The sequence below is a fragment of the Protomyctophum parallelum genome (assembly GCF_964188405.1).
Source record: "Protomyctophum parallelum genome assembly, chromosome: 20".
In the NCBI taxonomy this organism is placed as follows: domain Eukaryota; kingdom Metazoa; phylum Chordata; class Actinopteri; order Myctophiformes; family Myctophidae; genus Protomyctophum; species Protomyctophum parallelum.
In genome coordinates this window covers 14,457,528-14,481,342 of record NC_139718.1, presented here as the reverse complement: position 1 = coordinate 14,481,342, position 23,815 = coordinate 14,457,528, and the positions used below count along the sequence as shown (strand labels likewise).

The following is a 23,815-nucleotide window of genomic DNA, read 5'->3' as shown; positions in this document are numbered from 1 at the left end:
GCCTCGCGGAGGCCTCTTTGTCCAGTGTCCATTCTGGGTCCGGAAACGGTACTTTTTTCAGCGTTGACCACAGTAGAAGGTCTGCTGCTGTGAATTTTACACCTCTCCCGCTTAGCGGAGAGTGGGGTGTGGTACAGGACATCTCCCCGAACGCGTGGGTATGTCCAGATAGTTGCCTCGCGGAGCCGTCTTTTGTCCAGTGTCCATTCTGGGTCCGGAAACGGTACTTTTTGTCAGCCTTGACCCCAGTAGAAGGTCTGCTGCTGTGAATTTTACACCTCTCCCGCTTAGCGGAGAGTGGGGTGTGGTATAGGACATCTCCCCGAACGCGTGGGTATGTCCAGATAGTTGCCTTGCGGAGCCGTCTTTTGTCCAGTGTCCACTTTATAAAGTCCATGCACTCCAGTGAATAGCATTTATCCATTTAAATAACTTTATTATTATTATTATAAGGATTTAATTACTTATTCTTACACAGAAACATAATGTGTGTCTTATAGCATCATATAGCATCATTTAAATGCTTAATTTGTAGTTTTAATGTGCAAATTAAACTTTTTTTCAATACTCTAGAGGATACTCTTATTTTGAAGAGATCGTCCACCGGAAGTCTTAAATTAGCTCACTAGATTAGCTCACTAGACGCTGCCCTCTACGGCTAGACTGCTCACTGCTAGCTAGCTCACTGTGTTAGCTAGCAGCTATTAGCCTCCTTCCTGAGCAGTGATCTGTCCCCCGCCGGGTTTTGAGCTCATTCTCCGGCTGATGTCTTCAGCAGCGTCGCCGTAGCCTCCATTACTACTGGATGTCTACCGTGGTGTGACCGAGGAGTTGAGCGTGGAAGAGGGAGGCGGATTCACGGGCCGTGGTGGGTTGGTAATGCTGACGGCTCACGGTTGGGCCATTTTTTGTGTAAAGCGACACAGGCTAAAAAAGATTCTCTCTGTCTCAGGAAGAAGCTAACAATGGGAGAGATCTAGTTGCCTGTTCTTCCTCGTCCACATCTTTATGTGATGGTGGTGGACGGTAACCATGGCATTGGCTGCTTGCTGTAGTGCTCCTTTTTATGGGGAAATGTGGTGCCACTTTTCTTGTCTTTAGTTTGGCCCTGTCCTGTCCCGTCCCGCTGTGTTGTAATGAACCCAGCTAATGCTACCTAGCAATAACAACAAGAAAGAGCTTGCCCGAAAGAATCTGTCATTTTCTGTTTTTGCGATGGCTATTTAAAAAAAAATAGCAGTAGCCTACAGTACAAGATCTCAGCGCGTTGCGAGTGAGAATTGTACATAGATCTGCTATTTTAGAAAAATCTTGAGAATGTGCTAGTTTAGTATTTGGCATTTGTAGATTATATTGGCATCAGGTCTTAATGGGTTAAAATGGGTGTGCGTACTGTAGCTGTCGAGATTGAAGCGCACACACACAGCTCCTAGAATCTGGAGGTGAGCTTTATTATAACGCGACAACAACACTGCAGTTCATTCATTGACGCCACGTCATATCAGCCTACCTACCACCAAGCTGAACTGCTTTGCTTTGAGATTTGGTGTGTTTTGTGTGACTGACTGTGCCATGTTGATAATTATGCCAAGGTTAATGCCTTTGTCCCCCCCCCCCCATATCATTGGCATCAGGTTATGCTATACACTGTCTTTCTTTTAATTATCATTAATTTTTTAAGAGCCTGCCCAGGGACTACAGATGAAATTTAGCTTTGGCTAACTCTGGCCCATTTACATTGAGGTGAAAACTGACATGTTGATTAATGAGCTTTGTCCCTGTCAAATAAATAAATAAATATGCACCAGTTAGGTTTCAGTGTGCAGTATATCATCATAATTAGCAAGCACACATTAATTATTTGTTTTTGGCATCGAAACATAAATAACTACATTTAAACATTCTTGTGGTTTCACATGGCAGAAATGACAAATACAAAAAATAATAAAAAACATGACTGACATAACATATTTGATGACTTAAGTCTTAAAAGGTAGGCTAAGTGATATTTTTTGGTTAAAGCCAAAAGTTTTTAGTTAAAAGGTTAAAAGGTTTAAAAGTTTAAAGTACTATATATTCTTTCTGATAGTTAACATTGCCATAGAGTGTTTGTTCAGTAACAGGAGTCTCTTCCCTGTCTCCCCAGCCCTTTAATACACAGAAAAAACATTTTCAGGTGGGTGGCCATTGGCCAATCGCCAGCCAATCGGGACTCCTGATTCAGGAGAAAGTACCCATTTATCTTTTTTGGGGTGCGGAAGTTGCAGGATTTTGGCGGAAGTACTGCTCAAGGAAATTACGTTGACGCTTTAAAAATCAGTTTACATTCTCTGTGAATGAAACAAGTATAGAGGGTATGCGCATGCTTAAAGTGAATGGCACATCGAGTGGCAAAGCAACATGCAAAGTGAGTTTAACATTGTGTAATGTTGTTTAATGCAATCAGATAGTGATGACTGTTTGGATGTATGGGTTGTCAAGGTCAGAAAGTAGTTTTTTGACACTCAGTAGGCACTCCTGTATAACTTCCAGGTTTGATGATGATGTCACGCGCATACCCTCTATTGTGAATCTTGTGATTGGTCAAAAGAAATCCGGGGGAAATGCATCTGACTGTCCGTCACTACCGCCGTTACACTTTCTGCCTTAGGTTGTGACAAGGCATTTCTCTTCTCAGGCTACTTATGACTGTGTATCCTATGTCCTCTGAGTTCTCTCTCCTGATTGGATGAAATTGGTATCTTGACTTGAAAATGCATTTACAATCTACCAATGAGTACTATCAGAATATAAAGCAATAACGCTTATTTTAACAAAGAACTATCCTACCCTTTTATAATGGTGTAAATGGCTGATCTACAAGTTCAAAATGCTTGGTGGGTTGTGAGCGTTTAGCGTCTGCTATTGTCTGAAAAGACATGATGAATGTATGAAGTTATTTTTCAACATGATTGTGATGGTTATCTCAACTAATTGTGATTAGGCGATTGTGTCATGATTGTGTCAGGCCTATCCGAGTGTGGAAATTAAATGATGAACCCGCTTTGATCTTCCTCAGGTTTGCGTTGGCTCTGCTCAGGGGGGGAGTGTAAGATGTGCAATGGAATGTTAGAGTCAATATCAAATGCCTTGTGGCCCTGCTGCTCCGCCCCAACCAACACACAACCTCTCTCCCTGCTGCTGCTCCTGACCGTGCTGTCAACTGGGCAAGGCTCAGGTAAGAAGGCTGTACTAAATTGTTTTATAGCAGTGTTTGGTTTCTGAAACCTTTTCATCTCTAGGATCCCCCCAAATTGACATGTATTCAGCCACAGACTCCCATCTGAAAATATTTTGTGCCGGCCAGTCGGCCACTGCGGCCAGGATCCCTGGCATCTGGTGTCTGCTATTCTGAAAATTGCGTCTGAACCAAAGGTTTACTGCCATTGACGAGTTATCTCATAATTTCGGGGTTTTCATTGATTATGTTAGATTGCGCTCCTCGACAAAGTATGAATGGCTCTCGGTTGCTAAGAGACAGATAAAACAGTCTTGAACTGGAAGTGTAAACTCCTGTCTCCTCAATGTAGTCTCGCGTTGCCAGACTGTTGCCTCTCGCAATTTCCAAATGCTTCCGTCATACAGTCTGGAGCAACGGAAAAGCTATCATAAGTCAAATATAAAGCGGATGTGGAGCCTCCTCCCCACTTCCATTTGTCTTTACAGTTGTGCAAATTTATACTAATATAAATAAAAAATATCTAAGCATATATAACTTGTTGCTTAGTAGAAAATAAAATACCCGAGGGCAACCAACATAAAATGGCTTGTCTTTTAACTGGATCTCTTCTCTACTAGTACCTCCCTAACATGATTTTAGTCTAGTTTAAACATTTTGTTTAGTTTTTATGTTTAGTTTATATCTGTGAAGGTAAAAAGGTAGTCGACTAACATTGTTCGCCGAAATCAACGGTGATGTGCAGAAAAGGTTTTCTAATCTCTGCTTGGCTCGTGAATCAGTCCCTTGACTTCATCAGAGCCTATATATGGTACCGTCGGTTCTCTCTGAGAAATGTTCCAATAGTTCTCCGAAATGTTCCAATTGTCTTCTCCCCAGGATGCCTGAGGCCGTACATGGTCCAGAACAGCTGGGTCAACCTGACGGAGAGCAACAGGGGCTCGTTCCCCGTGGGCACCGTGCTGCAGTACAGCTGTGACTCAGGCTACCTGACAGATGGTCCCAGCATCCTCAGCTGCACCCCGCTGGGACGCTGGTCCTCTGAGCCGCCGCGATGCATACGCAGCGATGGTAAGTAGGTGCCCGGCGACCCCCATTCTGTAGTCATTAGTTGAAAAGCAATGCTTCTTTGCACACGTGCTGTAAAAAATGCAGGGACAGCTACATAGCAGAAGGTACTTCATCGGGTCATCTTGATATCACCTGATGAAGGTAATACTTCCCATTACAGTATTCTAATTTGTACATTTGGAGACAGTTTGTGGGGGGATATGTAAACAAACACCTAAAAACATTATGATCTTTCTGAACTAAGTGAAAATAGCTGGGTGATGAAATCGATCAATTGCATATTGCTGATATTAATGTACCGGGGAAAAGTCAAATAATGGCTGATATCATTTGAGAATTGGCATTCATTCTCGTAATTACGCAAGTAAAGGAGAATGTCAGTTTTTAATAATCCCCTTTACTCTATTCTGTTTCATCACGGTTGTCTTAAGACTTTTTGTTTGTTTGTTCTTTCTCGGCAGAGTGCTCGCCTCCCACGGAGCCAGAGCAGGGGGGTTACACCTGCCACCCGTCCCCCTGTCGCAGGCTTTCCCACGGCACTGTGATCGAGTTTTTCTGTGACGAAGGCTTCGTCCTGAAGGGAGACTACAAATACCTGACCTGTGAGGATGGCCAGTGGGACGGTCCCATGCAGATCCACTGTGTTAACCAAGGTTTGCTTCCTTCCTCAAGCTCTTCTCTGTCCCATTGTTAACTTAACGCTAGTGTCAGTGGGGGAATAGGGGAGCACGCTAGTGTCAGTGGGGGAAGGTCAAGGTAAACTTTATTGTCCACAAGGAAAATTTGTCTTGGGCTTTCACCCCAGCTACAGCCACACATAAAACATCAATGACAACAAAAATACATTACAGAGGAAGACACAACATTACACAATTGCACACATGATGTGGATAATCTGGCCTCACATAGTTACCGCTGTTTCAGAGCCTCGTTCAGCATCTTAGTTGATGCTGATACAAACGATTTTTTAAATCTAATGTACTTCCACTTTGGTTCTTTGTATCTTCTCCCAGAGGGCAGAAGTACAAACTCGCCATTTAAAACATGGGTAACATCACTGACAATTTTTTTAGCCTGTTTTAATGTAGCCTGCTCATAAATAGACTGAAGAGAGGGGAGTTGTCTTACCCCTATGATCTTCCCTGCAGTCTGCACCAATCTGAACAATTTGGACCTCAGTTGCACTGAGAGGTTACCGAACCAAACTGTGATGCCAAACCTGACCAGGCTTTCCAAGACTGCTCGATGGAACACTAACATAAATCTTTGGTCAACACCATGAACCCTGAGACGTCGGAGGAAGTGCAGTCTTTGCTGTAGTTTACTACAGAGACTGTCAACATGTGTATTCCAAGTTATTGAGTTGTCAATACAGATCCCCAAGTATTTATATGAGGAGACCTGTGAGATGGTCGAGTCATGGATGGCCTGTGGTCACCAATACTCTTGGGGTCAAACACCATCTCCTGTGTCTTCTTAACATTAAGAGTAAGGTGGTTGTCGTCACACCACTTAACAAAGTTCTGTACCTCTGAAAAGTAGTCAGCTAAATCCCTATCCTTATCCAGAAGGGCTAAGATGGCAGTATCATCCGAGAATTTTATGATGTAATTGTTCGGGTTGCCACTTCTACACTCATTTGTGTACAGAGTAAAAAGGACAGGTGAGCTAACGCAGCCCTGGGGTGCTCCAGTACTCATGGTTCTGCTCTCTGACATAGTGCCATTCACACTGACCATTTGTGTGCGTTTAGTTAGAAATGAATGGTACCATCTAATAATAAGCGGATGGACATTTAGGTCCCTCAACCGCTTTATTAATAGATGTGGCTGTATTGTGTTAAACACTGAGCTGAAATCTACAAGAAGAAGGCGTGCATAGGCTTTGTTATTGTCCAAGTGTTTCAAAAGAAAATGGTCCAAGGTCAAGACTGCGTCCTCTATACCCCTGTTGCTCCTGAGCAGCCTACCGCTGCCTTCAACAGACTGACAATGATTTTCTCAAAGCATTTCATGACTACTGAAGTCAAAGCGACTGGACGGTAGTCATTATTTTCTTTGCAGCCTGCCTTTTTGGGAACAGGAATTATAATAGTCTTTCCAGGTGGGCGGAACAGTAACCTGACGCTGCCAGATCCAAGAAGCTTGCTACACAAATTTGTTTCACAGCTTATTGGGATCTGGGATCGCGGAAGCAAATTCGATGACGGGGCTGTTCCTTTTTTCAAGATACTTGGTAGATGATTGGATGGGACCGTCTGTCTATCACCGTGTGGGCGTGCAAACACAACCAATCATATTGACGTGTCTATATAGTTTCACATCCGGTTTCGCACATATCCCGCCCTTAGCTCACGCTGATTGGTCCGGTACGGAACGGATTTTTGTCAGCTCAACTGCCTGAGAGATCCCAGATGATTGCTGTGTTGGGGAACATGGTTACCCAATACCGCCCTCATCTGGCTGCGTCAGGTTAGCGGAACAGTACATGAGTCCAGTAATTTCTGGTAGATGGGACACCAAGCCTCTGCTAGCTCCTGACTGCATGAATGCAGCAGCCGGCCACATATCCCGTCTGGACCTGAAGCCTTCCGGGGACATGTGTGGGAAAACATCCTCTGGACTTCACGTTCATCCACAGTAATTCCCAGATCACTGTGTGTGGGTACAGACTCTAGGGCAGCGTATTGTTCATGCAAGAAGTCAGCTGTTTCAAACCTTGCATAAAAGTTGTTTAATTCATTGGCCTTTTCCTTTTCATTCGAAACACAAAGGCCCTTCTTAGCTGGAGCCATGTTAGTCATGGCCTTCATAGATTCCCAAATTTTCTTTGATGAATTAGAAGAGGAGCAGTAGGCCTCAAACTTCTCCTTCTCCTTCCGTTTAGCCTCCCTTATTTTAAGGTTAATCTCCTTCTGAATGCTCTTCATAGTTAATAAATCCCCGCTCTTGAATGCCCTTTGTTTCTTAGCTATGCATTCTTTGATTTCCCTTGAAATGAAGGGTTTATTATTGGGGTACATCGTTATGGTCTTTTTAGTCAACACATTGTCTTTACAGAATTGAATGTACTCTGTTATGGTATCTGTAGCCTCCTCCAGGTCTAGGCTATGGAAGAGGCTCCAGTCAGTGCAACAAAAACATCCCTTCAACGTTTCGATGCCATCGTTGTCCCACATATAAATGATTTTAACCTGTGGTTTACTGCTCTTAAGCAGTGACTTATATGTGGGAATTAAATTAACAACATTGTGATCTGAATTGGCAATTGGCCAAAGGAGGTTTAGCCTTGGCTATATAGGTGTTCTTAATATTGCCATAGCATTTGTCCAAGATGTTGTTCCCTCTTGTCTTACAATCAACATACTGCTGAAATCCAGGTAGCACAGATTCAAGTTTACAATGGTTTACGTCACCCAAGACAAAACACGGTGCTTCGGGGGTGCGTTTCAATTGCCTGTGAACACAGTCAGCTACAGCGGTGGCTGCCCTAGCAGCATTCGCGCTAGGTGCAATGTAAACAACACACAACACAATATTACCGAATTCGCGCGGTAGATAAAAGGGTCGCATACTTAGACATAGTATTTCAATGTCCTGGTTACAAAACGACTCCCTCACAGTGAATTGGGAGCACCATTTATAGGGGAGCACACCCCACTTTGTGTGTGTGTGTGTGTGTGTGTGTGTGTGTGTGTGTGTGTGTGTGTGTGTGTGTGTGTGTGTGGAAGAGAGTGTTATTAAAAACATGCTCGCTAGAACAGATCTGGTCCGGTCTAGAGGCAAAACACACTAAGTGTGCTGTTCTCTACCAGAGGCGTAGTGGTGGCAACCGCTGAGTTCACCATCAACTCACAGCCCATACGTGTGTATGACCTACATGAGTCATACAACTATCTTTCTAGGGCATAGATTTAATATTGCAGGGGAATGGAAAGAACAGGTTGAGTACATAACATCTGAGTTTACAGCTAGGCTGAACCTGATTGACGCTTCACCACTACCACTGCTGATGAAGTTGGAGGCTATTAGGCAGGTTGCCCTGATTAGAGTACAACACCTTTTCTCCAACGTTCATCTGGCATGTAAAACACTTAGTGATCTAAATGATAATGTAGTTCACTTTGTGAGGAAGTGGTTCGGGAGACATTATTTTCCAGTCCAAACAGGACGGTGGGTTTGGCGTGCCGAACGTGGAGTGGATATATAACGCTACAAGGCTGGCTCACTTGATAAACATGCTAAACAGTGATGACACGACTGTCAGGGAACTTGCTAGATCTTCTCTGTTTCTAGATATGAAACGGCGTAAAGTGCCACTGGCAGCAGAGGGCGAGCCAAGTTTAGAAGAAAGCCCAACCTTAAAATGGACTCACATGCTACTGGGTTTGGGGTGTCGTCAGATTGGCCTGACCTCAATGACCTCTGTGTGAGAACTGGAGTATCTCTGTGCTGGGTTCGACCTGACTCTGAATCTGTAGAAGTTTCTGAGGACATTATTACCAACTGTTTGATCTCAGTAAGGAGTACTGTAATTGATACGGAACACCATATATCACCAGTCAATGCACGTTGCAACCTTATAATGTTACAACAGCAAAAACAACAACAACACTGGACTGGTTTAAAACTACAGGGGAAGCTAGCTTGCCTTCCTGATGCAGACCACACCGTATCTCATACAAGAACTAGATAAAGTGCCAATCGGCACAGGTCTCCACCAGGATTCTTCCTCAGCCTAGTGGGAATATGCGTGCACAGTTTCATCGCAATCGGACGCTGCGTTGAGGAGTTGTGGCCATTTGCTACTCCTGAAAACTGTAGGAGCCAATCGTGGCCAATCAGGATGGAATATGAGAAATCAAACAAACCTGTCTTGATCACATGACTATGGAGATCATGTGTACCGATTTGCGTGAAATTTGGATAAAATCTGAAGGAGTAATAATAGAAAATGTGTTTTACATATGTCGGCCTCCTGGTGGCGCTATAAAGAGCAGATGTGAAAAATTCCAGGCAAAGGTTTTTCCTTGGCCTCTAGGGAGTTGGCATACAAAGTTATCCACAGATCTGTGCAGTTAGAGGTAAAAACACTTTTCGGCCAGTTATAGCGCCACCTTGAGGCTGAGTTGAAATTGTTCATGTGGCATTTCGTCCTCGGCCTAGTGGGAATGTGGGTGCACAATTTCACGGAAATCACGCAATGTGTTCATGATTTGCAGCATTTTGTTTGAAACTGAGCACTCCTGTGAATTTTGGAAGCCAATCTTAACCAATCAGGATGGAGTCTGAGAAATCTGAAAGACCGGTTTCGTTGAATGGCTCTAGAGAGACTGTGTACCAATTTGCGTGATGTTTGGACAAAATCTGTAGGTGTACTGTGCAAAAACTTGTTTTGCACAAAGCGGCCTCCTGGTGGCGCTATAACAGGCCGTTCTGGAAAGTTTGGGGCAGAGGTTCATGGTTGGCATCCAGGGAGTGTGTGTGCAAAATTTGGCATCGACCGGGTTAACGGTGGCCGAGATTAGCTGCTCACGGACGGACGGACGGACGGACGGACGGAGTGCAAAACATACTCTCCCCCATGCCTTCGGCTGGTGGAGACAATTATGCAGTCGATGAGGATATAGTCACCTTTACAGTCAAAGCCAGATTACAGGTCCTTCCAACCAGACTCAATCTCTCTCTGTGGTACCCTAACAGAAACACTGTCACATATTCTTAATGGCTGCTATGTATATAAGGGAATGTACATTGCTAGGCACGACAGAAATGATGACCTATTAGCTAAGAACATAAGTTCATATGTTTCATCATCTGCCAAATGTGGTTTCAACTGTGTTTCAACTGCCATGTTCATGCACAATAATGAAAATGATGCTTTTTCAGTTGTCACAGCTAATACTCCAGATATTGTTGTTGTTGATGAGGACAGTAGAGAAGTGACCATTTTGGAAGTGGCATGTACATTTGACCACAGTCTGGAAGAGGCATTCCTTACCAAGGTGCTTAAGTACCAGCGTCTTAAGGATGCTATTATACAGCTTGGCTACAGATGTAAACTACTTTTGTTCATATTTGGAAGCCTCTGTAATGTCCACAAATCAGTCGTGAGGGGCCTGCAGATTGCAGGCATGCCCAAGCCGAGAGCTAAGGCATCGGCAAAATTCTGTTCAGTGTCTGCAATAATTGGCAGTCGCCATATATGGAGAAGACGATGCTTTCTGTACCCGTGATCTGTATCTGAAGCACTTGTTGTAGAGTTTTCTCAAGTTTGCGCATCCACTATTGTTTGTGTTCAAGAAATTTCTTGTAAAATGTGAATACAAATAAAGATGGTGTGTGTGTGTGTGTGTGTGTGTGTGTGTGTGTGTGTGTGTGTGTGTGTGTGTGTGTGTGTGTGTGTGTGTGTGTGTGTGTGTGTGTGTGATATGCACGATATATATATTTTCTTTTAATCTGTCAAAACATCAGTACTCGGGTGGTCTAGGACAGTGGGGTCCAAGGACCCTCAGTGTTTTTTTTGTTTTTTTTTCACTTAATTTTTATTGAAGTTAGAACAGACAAGAAAAAAACAAAAAAGACTGTACGGAAAGAAAAAGAAAAGGACAAAAGGTAAAAGAAAAAGAAAAAAAGGCTGCATTTTTCATATTACAAAAAACATTCAATGAAATCCTATTGCAATATCGCTAGGCTGAGAGAAGAGATTCCACTTTTCCCACTTTTTATAGAATGTATCCTCTTGTAGTCAACATAGCATACAGTTCCTCAATAATGTCCATCCATTGATCTTTTGTTGGTGGGTCCTGTTGGCACCAGCGTCGTGTGATTGCTTTTTTACTTGATGCTAAGAGGATCTTGATTAAATATTTATCATGTATTAGAAACTCTTCAGGGATCATCCCTCAGTGTTTTTTAAGGGAGTAATAAAGGGCCTAATTAAGTATTAAATTCAAAATGGACCCTTACGGGCCTCTAACTCTGTGTGTCAGGTTGTGTCCGGCCGTTCATGGTGCAGCACGGCTCCACCAACCTGACGGAGAGCAACAGGGGCTCGTTCCCCGTGGGCACCGTGCTGCAGTACAGCTGTGACTCAGGCTACCTGACGGACGGTCCCAGCATCCTCAGCTGCACCCCGCTGGGACGCTGGTCCTCTGAGCCGCCGCGATGCATACGCAGCGATGGTAAGTACAGAGACACCACCACCACGCGATGGTATAAGTACAGCCACCGGCACGAGGCATACTGTTGCATCGAGCTCTATGCACACACGCCATTTTGGAAAGAATTTGGGCCCCTTTCCCTACTTCCTTCACAGGTGTTAATGATGCGTGAATTCCGTTTGTGTCCGAGCATAGGCATGGCAACGCCCCGCCTGCCTGTGATTGGTCTACTGACACTGACCGATTTGACTGTCCTCCGAGACGCGAGGTTACTCCGTGGTGAGATTGAGAAATAGTTAATAGGCTACAAGAGAATGACAGCTTGGCACGCGCGACAGAATGCAGCCTTGTAACAAAGCCGTTTGCTTTGATTGAATAACACGTCAATTATTTGGATTACTTATTACTTATAATTGCGATTATGTAATAATTGTGACAGGCCCTAGCAGAGGTTTGAAATGATCGCGCTGCTGATTTGAATTTCACATCACCTGGCCCTAGTAGTTTGAGAATGAGTCGTGACAGTTTAGCCGTCCTCTCTCTCTCCCGCGCCTCACAGTGTGTCTTCCCCCGTACGAGCCGGAGAACGGGGGTTACGCCTGCCACCCGAACCCCTGCCGGAGGCTGTCCCACGGCACTGTGATCGAGTACTTCTGTGACGAAGGCTTCATCCTGAAAGGAGACTACAAATACCTGACCTGCCAGGACGGGGAGTGGGACGGCCCCATGCAGATCAGCTGTCTCCTGGACCAAGGTCAGTGGTTCATTTGTGTGGACCTGGCGTCCTATAGTTCAGTGGTTCCCAAACATACCCATTTGTGGGTCGCGGACACATCTTAATGGATCGTGAGTTAATTTTATCGCACGTTGTGAGCTTGTAGATCTTCTATTTTCACTAGTTTGTATCCCATCAAATTCCCTTTTTGGGTCTTCCCTGGAACAAAATATGTTCAGTGCGGGTCCATAGGCTACATATCAATTTGGGGTCCTTGGCATGAAAACTTCTTTTCAGAAAACTGTTAGAATTTATAAGACATTTCTTTTAGAATGTCTTAATGGCCATGCTTAGTGGGTTGAATGTCTTGGCTACCTTCCACACTGACTGACCAAGGTGAGAGTAGATTAGCTGCTGGGCGGCACATGCTCAGGACTATTATAGCAGTGTGTGCACACACTGTGCCCAGTGAGGAAGGGATTATGTTGGACGCTTGGGATTTGTAACACACCTCATCGTTTGATGTGAAATGGGGCTGGAGGGTCGATAAGGCTTCAGATCAATATCAACGATTATTTGAAATGTACAATGAAGTATAACACAGGGTTAACTGCATGGTTATTCAGGTTTGTTGATATATAAGTACATGGTACATGGTACATGATCAAGATTAAGTCGGTTATCGTGGTGCATGATGAACCTTTTACCTGGAAAGTACTTTTCAGAGAGCCATTTCAGAGACTTTGCAGTAAAGCCCTCAGTCTTTAACTCAGGGAGTCCACATTAAAGCCGTTTGGAGGTCATGACCAGAGCGCTCGCCTCGCACAGAGCATTTGACGGCCACAGCGTTCAAACCTATATTGACCGTTGCTCTGCTCAAACGTTGCGCCATCTGCGTTACTGGCACAAGTAGTAGACTAGCTGAAACGACGGCAAACATCAGGTCATGAATGACCGTGTTGTCAGACAGTAGACACAGCCTGCAGGATCAAGCGTGACATTGATGAGCAGCGCTCCTCTGCAAAGGTTTTGACTGTTATCCAGCTTGAAGCGTTGCAAGCGCACTGCCAAAAAAAACACTGGGCGCTGAGAGCGCTGAAGCACGATACCCTGCGCTGGGAAGAGGAGCGCTCCAGTGCAGTCTTTAGCATAGAAGTCAAGTGCATAGCAGACAGGTCTTTAACCATAGAAGTCAAGTGCATAGCAGACAGGTCTTTAACCATAGAAGTCAAGTGCGTAGCAGACAGGTCTTTAACCATAGAAGTCAAGTGCGTAGCAGACAGGTCTTTAACCATAGAAGTCAAGTGCATAGCAGACAGGTCTTTAACCATAGAAGTCAAGTGCGTAGCAGACAGGTCTTTAACCATAGAAGTCAAGTGCATAGCAGACAGGTCTTTAACCATAGAAGTCAAGTGCGTAGCAGACAGGTCTTTAACCATAGAAGTCAAGTGCATAGCAGACAGGTCTTTAACCATATAATTGTATTGCAGAAAGATTTTTTTCACGTTTGAGTTGAATTAACACTTGTTTGTTTAAATAATAATATAGTAATAAAATAAATAAGTAATAAAATAGTAATATGTTCTCTCATCTTAGTTTTAGTTAAAACTATGGCTGCTGCATTTTGGACAAGTTGTAATCTGTCAGTTGTTTTCTTAGGCCTCATTCACACGTACCAAACACCAATCAAGCAATGTTTGGTCGTTCTTTTGGGCCACCACCATGCTTTACCAATGGGAGTCACATGGTTTGATCAAACATTTGTGTTTGATTGCTGATTGCTGGTGGTGTTCTGCCCCTCCCCCCTCATCAAACAAAAATGTTTGGTCAAACCATGTGACTCCCATTGGAAAAGCATTGTGGTGGCCCAAAAAAAAAAACTTAAAAATAGTTCTCACTCATCCAGCATGTGATGCTAGACAGCAATTATAAAGCAATTGTTCTCAAACTTTTACATTTCAAGGTCTTCCCTTAACTTAAAGTTACAGACTTGTAAGAGTCCATTCAGAACCCAAGGAACCACGAGAATCCACTTTACACTGCAGTTGTCGAGGTAGATTTAAAAACCCTGCCATGTGCTGAACCCGTCCTTGTGGTGGTCCACCTTGCAGAGCGAGACCCCTCTCTCCCCCTGGGGATGCCCACCTTGTCCATCGTGGCATCTACAGCCAGCTCCGTGGCTCTCCTCCTGCTGCTGGTGGTTCTGTTTGTGCTGCTGCAGCCCAAACTCAAGTCCTTCCACCGGTGAGTCGGATCAGCACTTTGTTTTGTGCCAATATATATATATATAAATATATATTTTTAGGGATACACCGATATGGAAATTCTTGACCGATACTAATGTTTAAAATTATAATTTAGCTGATACTGATACCGATATTTTCTTTTTTTGTTCTGTTTTGTTCAGAATCTATACAGATTCTACAGAATCTGTAGATAAACCAAAATGTATGCTTATCGGCTACTGCCATCGGTTAATGTCAGCTTTATTTGCCGATACCGATATAGTCTAATCAAAGGCTCAGAGCACCTGGCTCATATCAATCTGCGTCGCTTGATTTTGTGCTGTATCCATTCCAACCTGGCTGCTATGTAAACAAGCACACAATGTCATTAACAGCTAAACAAGATTTATTATCTTTTTTAGAACTTTTAAATCAAGACAATACAGTAAGCTATGAAATACTTTGGGTCAATTCAATACATAAGTAGCAGTGTAATAAGTGGGATAATCAACGGGGAGTGGTTCATTGATGAGGGGGGGGGGGGGTCACGGGCAAATGCATATAATTTTGGGGTTCCTTGGCCAAAAGATTGAGACCTCCTGATTTTAGAAGGCATTTTGTAGAATCGGTACTTGTGCCACCACTGGGAGCACCCTGGTGGTCTGTTGTTGTGACGGAGTGCTGTTTCCGCCCCCCCAGGAGGGAGCAGGGGGTGAGCGGCCACCCTGTGTCCATCATGGTGGAGGGGGTCCAGGTGACCCTGCCCACCTACGAGGAGGCCGTGAGCGGCGGTACTGGCACTGCCCTCGGCTCTGACTCGCGGGTGCAGATCGTGCTGTCGGAGGGCCAACATGCCCCGGGAGGAGGAGGAGGGGCCCAGGCGGGCCGCCAGCACTCAGAGATGGCCGTGGTCCACCCTGTACCGTCGTCCTCCTCCTCGCCTTCCTCCTCCACGCCGCCCTCGCCGGCGTCCTCCCGCTGGGGCGTGGAGCATGCAGCGGGCGCGGGCGCCACGCCCCTGGCAGCTCCCTCGCAGCGGCGGCTGTCCACGGGCAGCGACCAGCACAGCCTGCCTCTGCTGCTGGACTCTGAGATGGACTACTCTGACGGTAAGACCAGAGAACAGATGACTGTTTCCTTTCTTTAGTTCCAGACTCTATCATTATTGTGGAATAGTATGTGAGACTAGGTACGGCCTAACTAGGTTTTCAGTCATTTGAATATAGAAGCATGTCTTCTTTGAAAGCAATAGCAGACCTAAGAGCTTGTAGATTGGCTATTTTCGGTCAAACTAGCAAAATGGCAATTTATCTTCCATAAAACATGAATGGTCTTAGAAATGTCATGAAAGCAAAAGCCTCAATCAGTGATTTGATTTCTTCAACTGGTTGGCTGTATGTGTAATGGCAACATGAGGTTTAGAATGATATTGCATAAAATCTTTCAGGCATGATATGTTATTTAGCTTTATTATATGGGTGCTGTGTAATAATGCTGGTGGGTTTTGTTTATCTCTTTGCAGATATGCCTTTGTTGAAGGAGGTCTGAAGCACGCCACAGCCCCTCTGTAGGATATCCTGTACCAGACACCCCAACCGCCCCACCGTGTCTGTGAGTGAACCTGCCACGGTCTCTCTCTCCCCAAAAAGGCTTCTCACTACAGCAGCCGTCAACACAGACCGGACATCACTTCAAACAGAAGGAACCGACCGCTCTTTTCCACTACAAGAAGTGAACAGTGCTGTGGAAACGTATTTCTTGGGTTCTGGGTTTGTTTGCGTACATACGCTGCCTGCGGCTCGGTTCTCTGAACCTAATTTTGGGCCCCTACTCAGGAAGGAGTTCTGAGGCAAGCGGTGCTGTTGCTTTGGATCGGTCCAATTATTATTTTTTTATAGAGAAAATTGCCGATCTACAAGCTCACCTGAGCTTGTGTATCTTAGCTATTATTTTAGCTATTTTTGAACATTTTGAAAACAAACAACCTACCCTAATTTAATAATAATAACGATAATGATATGACAGGACTTCATGGTTCTGTAAAGTTTCAGGTTCTGAAAGGTTCTGGGTTAACCCTTCTTAGCCGAAAAGAGCCTTTAATGACGCTGTGGGCGGGCTCTGAACGAGCCCGCCATCGCAAAGATGTAAATACATGCTTAAAACTTTTATAGGAATTGTTACATTATGTACGTCTAATGTCTGACACACACACACACACACACACACACACTGACACACAAGCTTCTTTTAAACAACCATTGGTTTAGCTTGAAAATGTGGAAAAACACAGAAACAGAATAGTTCTGACGGCTATTGGGGGATGAACAATGTTTTTGTGTAAATGAATGGATAAATCTACAAACGTATCGCATCATGTAAGCCAGTGGTTGTCAAACTGGGGTCCAGGCACCCTCAGTGTTGGCTCCTTGAACGGGGGGTTCCAAATGGATCCTTACAGGTCCATTTGGTTCCATTTGTACAATCTCAGAGTTACGGGGGTCCTTGTTTGAGAACCACTGTAAGTAGCCATAAGGAGCGATGCATGAATGTTAGGAAACCTACTAGACTGTCATTGAGGTAATTCTCACTCTCGCAACACTTTCTTCTACTTTTGTGATGAGTATGTGTGCAACAGTTAATCGAACTATTCGATTATAAAATAAATAAAAATAAAGCATTTATTGATAATTTAATACAATAATAGGTTAATAACATTCCCTATTTTGGGTATGTCATTATGGGCTTAGCTTTTAGAGAACGACAAGAAAAGAAAATGCTCACCTTATTAAAATAATGCTCATACTTCCAGTTTGTAAGAGTTTGTAAAAAAAAAAGAACTAAATATTGAATATTATATTTTGAAATCATTTCACACGAAAAGGTTATGAAAATATAGAAATATCTAGATATGGAAACAAATGACAATTAAAAAAAGAAAATTCCTTAAATGGTTAAAAACAAGCTTACAACATGCACTGTGATTGTAGATCTGGCATTTTCAGTGTTTTCTCACTGCGACAATAAAATAAGTTAAGTGGTTCAACGATTTGTTGATATACTAGAAAACATTCAATTAAAATATAAGCAAAAGCTGTGCTTTTCCGATTATTCGATAAGTCATTGAGTAATCGCTAAGAAGATAATCGATAGTTGCTCCCCTTGTGATGAAAGAAAGGTAGAATTTCGCTTTTTGTAAATCAATTAAATTAACTAGTAGTTCATTTGCATCATGCCCAAGGAGTTTGCTTTTTAGATTAGATGATTGCTCTACTACATTGTCCAAGTCAGTTTGTCCGCTGTTATTTTGATATGATTTCATTCCTCAAAACCATTTTATTTTTATATTGTCTCTGTCGGGTGGAAACCTTGTATGTCCAAAACCTACTTTACAGGATTCAAATTCCAAAAAAACAAAAGTAGCTGATCAACAAGATCGAAATGCGAGTTCCCAGTTTTCACTTAAGACCCAAAAGATACATTTGGTATCTCTCCCCGGGACCCAAAAATACATAAATGAACCACTTATACGGATTGTTCACCCAAAAACATGACTTATTTTTTGTTTCCGATTTACTCACCCCATTACATCCCCATGGAGACTCATGGTTATTGTTTTAGTTTTTTGTCACATTCCTAAACCTCACTGTTTCAGTCTGGCTTATCATGTCCTCTCCTAACCTCATCACTTCTCTACATGTTCTCACTGTTTCAGTCTGGCTTATCATGTCCTCTCCGAGTCCTAATCTCTTCTCCCTGTATGGCTGGAGTTCTCAAATGTTTTAGTGCCAAGGAGGACCCCAAAATTGATATATTTGGCAACTGACTCCTGCTGGAACCCTCTGGAACCCCACTTTGAGAACTGTGTACTTAACTTTCAATTTCTATGCACAAACATTTGTAAAGCCACGGTTATGCTTGGGTTTGCCGTGACGGACATCATGCACAGTAAATAGTATATCTGCTATTTATGGCATGCAACACCAGCCAGCTTAAGCAGTTTTAATTTTCATGTCATTTTCAAACAAAATTAATGTGTTCACAACTTGGTGAGGTTAATACCGGAGCAGTGGTTCTCAACTGTTTGGCCAATTATTATTTGGGGGCCTATACCGGCTCACCAGTGGTTGAGAACCGCTGTACTACTAGAGCTTTTGTCGGACACATCAATGGGCACCTGAAAATACTATAATAATAATACACTTAATTTATTCGGGTGTGTATTGAAATTACTGTTTTTAGTTTTTAAAACTAAATTGAGTATTTGATATATTCACCTCTAGGACGCTGTTGATCAGCCATTTTGGTTCAGTTTTGACACTTCCGCCGTTCTTTGAAAAGGTTTGTTAAAAATAGTTATTTGTTTCCACGTTGCTGCTTCGGCTGGACTCGACTGCGTTGCACTGTGGTGTTGCTTTGCTCACAGCCAGTGGTGGAAGAAGTACTGAAATGTTTTACTTAATAATAAAGTAGCAATACAACAATGCACAAAATATTCCGTTACAAAGTGAAAGTATTACATTCAAAATGTTACTTGAGTGAAAGTACAAAATCGACATCGCAATATACTTAAAAAAGAAAAAAGTGAAAGCAGTCTCAAACATTTCACATTTGTCGAGCTTTTTTTTTATCCCAAAAAATACCAGATCTACAAGCTCACATCACATTGTGAGCTTGTAGATGTATCTGCAGTATAAGGCTTAAATAAGTAGTTCACCCAAAACATTACTTACCGTAATTTCTATTTCCCATGAAGCCTTAATTGGATACATCTTTTTGTTTTTTATCGCATTCCTAAAGCAATAATTTGCCTGGGTCTGTGATGACCGGCGGAGTCTCCAGTAGCCTACTGACCGTGGCTGGCCTGGGTCTGACAATTTGACTTTGTGTTTTAAGATGGATTTATCTTGTTCCCGCAGCATGTCACATTCTTCAGTGCCGAGTGCCAGCTACTGTAAATGTGCAACATGAGCAGAGAAGAAGAGCTCTTGTTGTTACTAAACTGAGTAGGTCTACTGAGGCTACTAGCGTAGCGAGCCGATCATACAGTAGTTTTGTTTAGCGGGAGCTTGAATTAATGTTTTATTAGGCTCCGATCATGGTACCTCATATTGTTTATGAGCCATAATGTCACTAAAGCCGGTGTGCGTGCGTGCACTCGGGGATTTTGGTTTCTTACATGGACGCTAGCGGCTAGCGACGGAGCAAGGTAAAACATATTTTTAAAAACTATAGATTAAGCCTAATTTAACATACCTCGTCTTAACGTCTTTGCTAACCTGTGCATTATTAAATAAAACTGGGCGCCCAACCTTAACTAGAACTGGCATCACCCGGTCATCAAATTATTGGCTCGACAAGCTCGTGACTTATTGATCGGCTATTTTCAGCGGAAGCTTTCCCCACAATAACGGGAAACTGCAAATACACAGGTATAGAGCCCTGAGGGACTCCGGTCAACCATATGCGTTTGGAGTGGTTATTGTTGTAGTTCTTGCGGGGCATGCAGCACCGTTGTACTGCAGAGTTTAAATTAGGCTTTAACCGTCGGCATGTGTGAGATGATGTAAAACAATGTAGGTGAATCCAATACGGAAAAAAAAAATTACATTATTATTGTACAGCTTATTGTAAATGTCAAGATTCAGTTTGACTTTCCTTTGAATTTACTTTTGGACCATTTTATTTCCTTTGTGGAAAGATTGTTTTAATATTTGTAAAAATGTTTTAAGTTAAAATTGACTTTGTATATATCATGTGATAATTTTGATTAAATATGAATTGAGGTGTACATAATTACACATTGAATTTGTTTGGATTAATATCAACCATGGCACTTTACAATGTCCATTGCATTTATCCATTGACACACACACACACACACACACAGCGGAGGGAACCATGCAAGGCACAAACCTGTTTTTCAGAAGCAGTTACGGGTTTGTGCCTTACTCGAGGACAATGACCCTAATTCAGGGGGTGGGGGGGCAACTTTTTACCATCCGTTTCCCAAGCGGCCGATCGACCTCCTGAACCGCTCTACCTCAGAGTTGTGTCTATGTCCAATGTCTGACACACACACATCAATTAGCTTCTTTTAAAATATCAATTTTTTAGCTTGGAAAATGAAAACAAGGAAATGGGGAAACAAAACAAAGTAATAAGAAATATAATATTTTGTGTGAATGTATGGATACATCTACAAACTGAATATTTTAGCAGTTTACAAAAGAAAGTAGTACAGTTCAGTATTATGTTATTGTTTCCGACCTCCCTTTAGTCAGGGTCTGCTAAGAGGATTTGAAACTCAAGGAGAAAGCCTATGGCTGACTAAATGACCTGGTAACCTAAGATGTCTGAGGTCAAGACACTGCAAAGGGAGTTAGAATCTCAAGAAGGGTGTCATAAGGAAAATGTAATGGCATGTGTCTGCTCACTCCTAAATGTTACAAATCAGTATGATATCGGTTAACATGAATATATATGGAAGTTTGTAAATTAAGAATAGATTATAGTGGTTGATTCTAAGCCATTTTTTAAATTCTGGACCACTAGCATATTTCAACAACAAGGTTTATGCCTGACAGCAACGACATTACATCGTCTCTGTTGCGTGGAAACCATACTGTATGTCCAAAACTGTTACTTCGGGTTTGTTTGCTGTAGTGCGATGCTGTAGTATGATCAAGTAGGGCATTGATTTACGGAAAAAACCCAAAAGGTTAAAATATGGAGATAAGATGTTTCTGCCTGATAAGTTTTATCAGGCAGTGTGTGCGTGTGTGTGTGTCAATGGATATGAGTTTGGTATCCTAATGACGTACACCCAACTCTCCTGTAGCCTAATGATGTACGTGCTCTCTCCACCCAACTCTCCTATGAAACCCAGTTTCTCCTCAAAAGTGTTTCAGGAAACGAAAAAGCTGAGAAAATGTTTCCCCAAAACACAAAAAAACCACTGTTCCTGTCGTATAGTCTCAAACCTCTTCCATTGTGGAGGCTCATTCAGAAGAATGCATATTTTGCAGACTGCCTGTGGATACATGTCTCGTGAAGCGCTTGGCTCAATCAGCTGACATGCAGTCAGCTACACAGGCTGGAAACCCAGCTCCATAATTACCACAAGCAGAGGATTATGTCCCAGAAATGTACTATGAACTATAATGAGAGCTTCCTGGGCAGACACAAACTTCCAACAAGGGTGAAAGCGTGATGATATTGTTGCACAATTATAACTGATAATTAAGTGAAACTAAAAGGTAGAAGTAAAACAATTAAAGCAGGGGAAAAAGCTACATAAAATAGTAAACAATGCAAAATTAGCTTCCAAATAGAACTGCATGTAAAATCCACTTAGTTTTAGTTTTCACCCCTCAATTGACTGGCTTCGTTCAAAACTCAAACTAACACTAAAAACTAACTTTAAAACTACTTATGCACTAGTTAAACTAAAACTGAACTGAAATCAAACCCCAAACTGCTGAAGTCGGTCTCGACCTGAGGCTTTTCGGAGTCAGTATTATGTTGACCTTTTCCAGAGCTAGTAGGCTATAGAATCTATCTTAAGGTATGGTATGTCCAGCTGGTTTGGCAACCTAACTGTTGAATACAAATTTCAAATTGCTAGGCTAGCGAATATGACTGGGAAGATCATTGGGATGTCCACCCCCCAATCACTCCCCAGGCCATTTTTGAACAAGGAGTAATAAGACAATCTCGGAATATCGTATCCGACCCTTTGCATGTACTGTATTGAACCGAGAGTACGAGCTACTGCCATCAGGCAGGAGATATAGGACTCTACAGTGTGTGTATAATATATTTAAGAACTAATTTGTTCCTCTGTCAATCAAAATGCTTAATCAGAGATTAACTGACTAGAATTGCACTTTATTTAACTAGTTGCACTTTATCAATGTGTGCACTTCATCAAGGGAATGTGTGCAATATCTCTGTTTTGTATGTTGGTGTGTTTCATGGTGTTTTCTCCAAGACAAATTTCTCCTAATATAAGGGAGACAAATAAAGACAACCTTGACCTATGCCGTTATAGTGTGAAGTGAAGACAAAGGCCTAAGGGCCAAGAGTTGGTCTGTGTCCTGTGACTGATGTTAGATACGTTCCACTCGTGAGTGAGATTGTTCTTTTGATGTTCTGCTACAGCATTGGTTCCCAAACCTGTTAGCTCGAGAACCAAAATAGAAAATCACTAGTTTGGGTCTCCCCCAGGACCCAAACTAGTGAAAATAGCAGATCTACAAGCTCACAACAAGATTGTTGAAAGGCTATTTTCACTATTTATTTTTATATTTTTGAGGGAATTTGGAAAAGGATTAAAAACAAACAAAAAAGAAACGTTGACAACACAATAAAAATGACAAAATTATATTATTAGTCACGTGGACTTCAGTAACATAAAAACTTGATCAATTCACTAATTTGAAACCTTTATATGTACATTGGCTATTTGAAATAAAAAGCCGATCTGCAGGCTCACAATGTGTGAATATGAGCTTGTACACTGTGTAGAGCAACTGAGCAACTATTTCCCCCAAATCTTGAACATTTTTGCTGAATATGGAATATTTTTGAGACATTTACACACAACACAAATCTTGTATGGGGGGTCCCTGACACAAGAGGTTTTCAGATGGGGGTTTGTGGCAGAAAGCAGTAACCAAACCCTAAACTGTGGTAGAAAACCAGCCCCATTCTGTCAGTCAATGTGACTCACACTCCTCCCCAAACCTATGGGAAATGTATTTATAGTTTATACTATATACATCAAAGAAATGTTGGCTTGTTAGATTTGCCAAAGAAGCCACTGCGTCTTTAAATAACACCCAAAAACCACAGACTTGGCAACACTGGGTATATCCCATAATATCCCTGCCTCTGGGGGTGGGTTTACCTTTAGAAAGGACCAATAGTGTTGCCAGGAAGCCTCTGGGGGTGGGTTTACCTTTAGAAAGGACCAATAGCGTTGCCAGGCAGGCCAACGGAACCCTCTGTCTTGTTGCAAAATGTTCACACTCACAGTGGTGGAAAGTAACTAAGTATGTAGTACACTCAAGTACTACAAGAATCTTGACCTGATGGTCAAGATTCAATTCATCCCCTGAGCAAGCAGGCAGGCTCTATATTAGCTCATTGGTAAAAATGTCAGCACTTTTGCAGGAATGGGAAACCGGGTTCAAATGAAATCCGTGTTAGAAGACGAAAGTTACGTACAGGCCTTTTACTTGTAACAGCTCTGGCATTTGTACGTATAATTGCGGCACTGCTACTTTTTACTCAAAGTTACAAACGTGAGTACTTCCTCTTCCACCACTGAATATTCATCAATGGTGTGTTTACACACGTGAGTGAAGCCAAGTTGAATAAAAGGGCCTCTTCAGTGCCACCGCAACAATGTCATTCTGTTTAGA

The 23,815-nt window shown here is 42.6% G+C and overlaps 1 protein-coding gene across 2 annotated transcripts; it reads left to right on the top strand.

The window, feature by feature from the left end:
• Positions 1 to 719: 719 nt before the first annotated feature.
• On the top strand, positions 720 to 20,195 carry LOC310878176 (sushi domain-containing protein 6-like). 2 transcript variants are annotated; one of them, XM_083792328.1, is made up of 9 exons: positions 720 to 868; positions 3,059 to 3,217; positions 4,097 to 4,288; positions 4,750 to 4,941; positions 11,280 to 11,471; positions 12,010 to 12,204; positions 14,277 to 14,409; positions 15,090 to 15,499; positions 15,913 to 20,195. In XM_083792328.1, exons 2-9 carry the CDS (start codon positions 3,094 to 3,096, stop codon positions 15,936 to 15,938), a joined length of 1,464 nt encoding a protein of 487 aa, XP_083648454.1. In that variant the 5' UTR covers positions 720 to 868; positions 3,059 to 3,093; the 3' UTR covers positions 15,939 to 20,195. The 2 variants fall into 2 exon arrangements, with proteins under 2 accessions (XP_083648454.1, XP_083648453.1); XM_083792327.1 differs by lacking the exon at positions 720 to 868 and adding an exon at positions 2,203 to 2,407.
• The last annotated feature ends 3,620 nt before the right edge of the window (positions 20,196 to 23,815 follow it).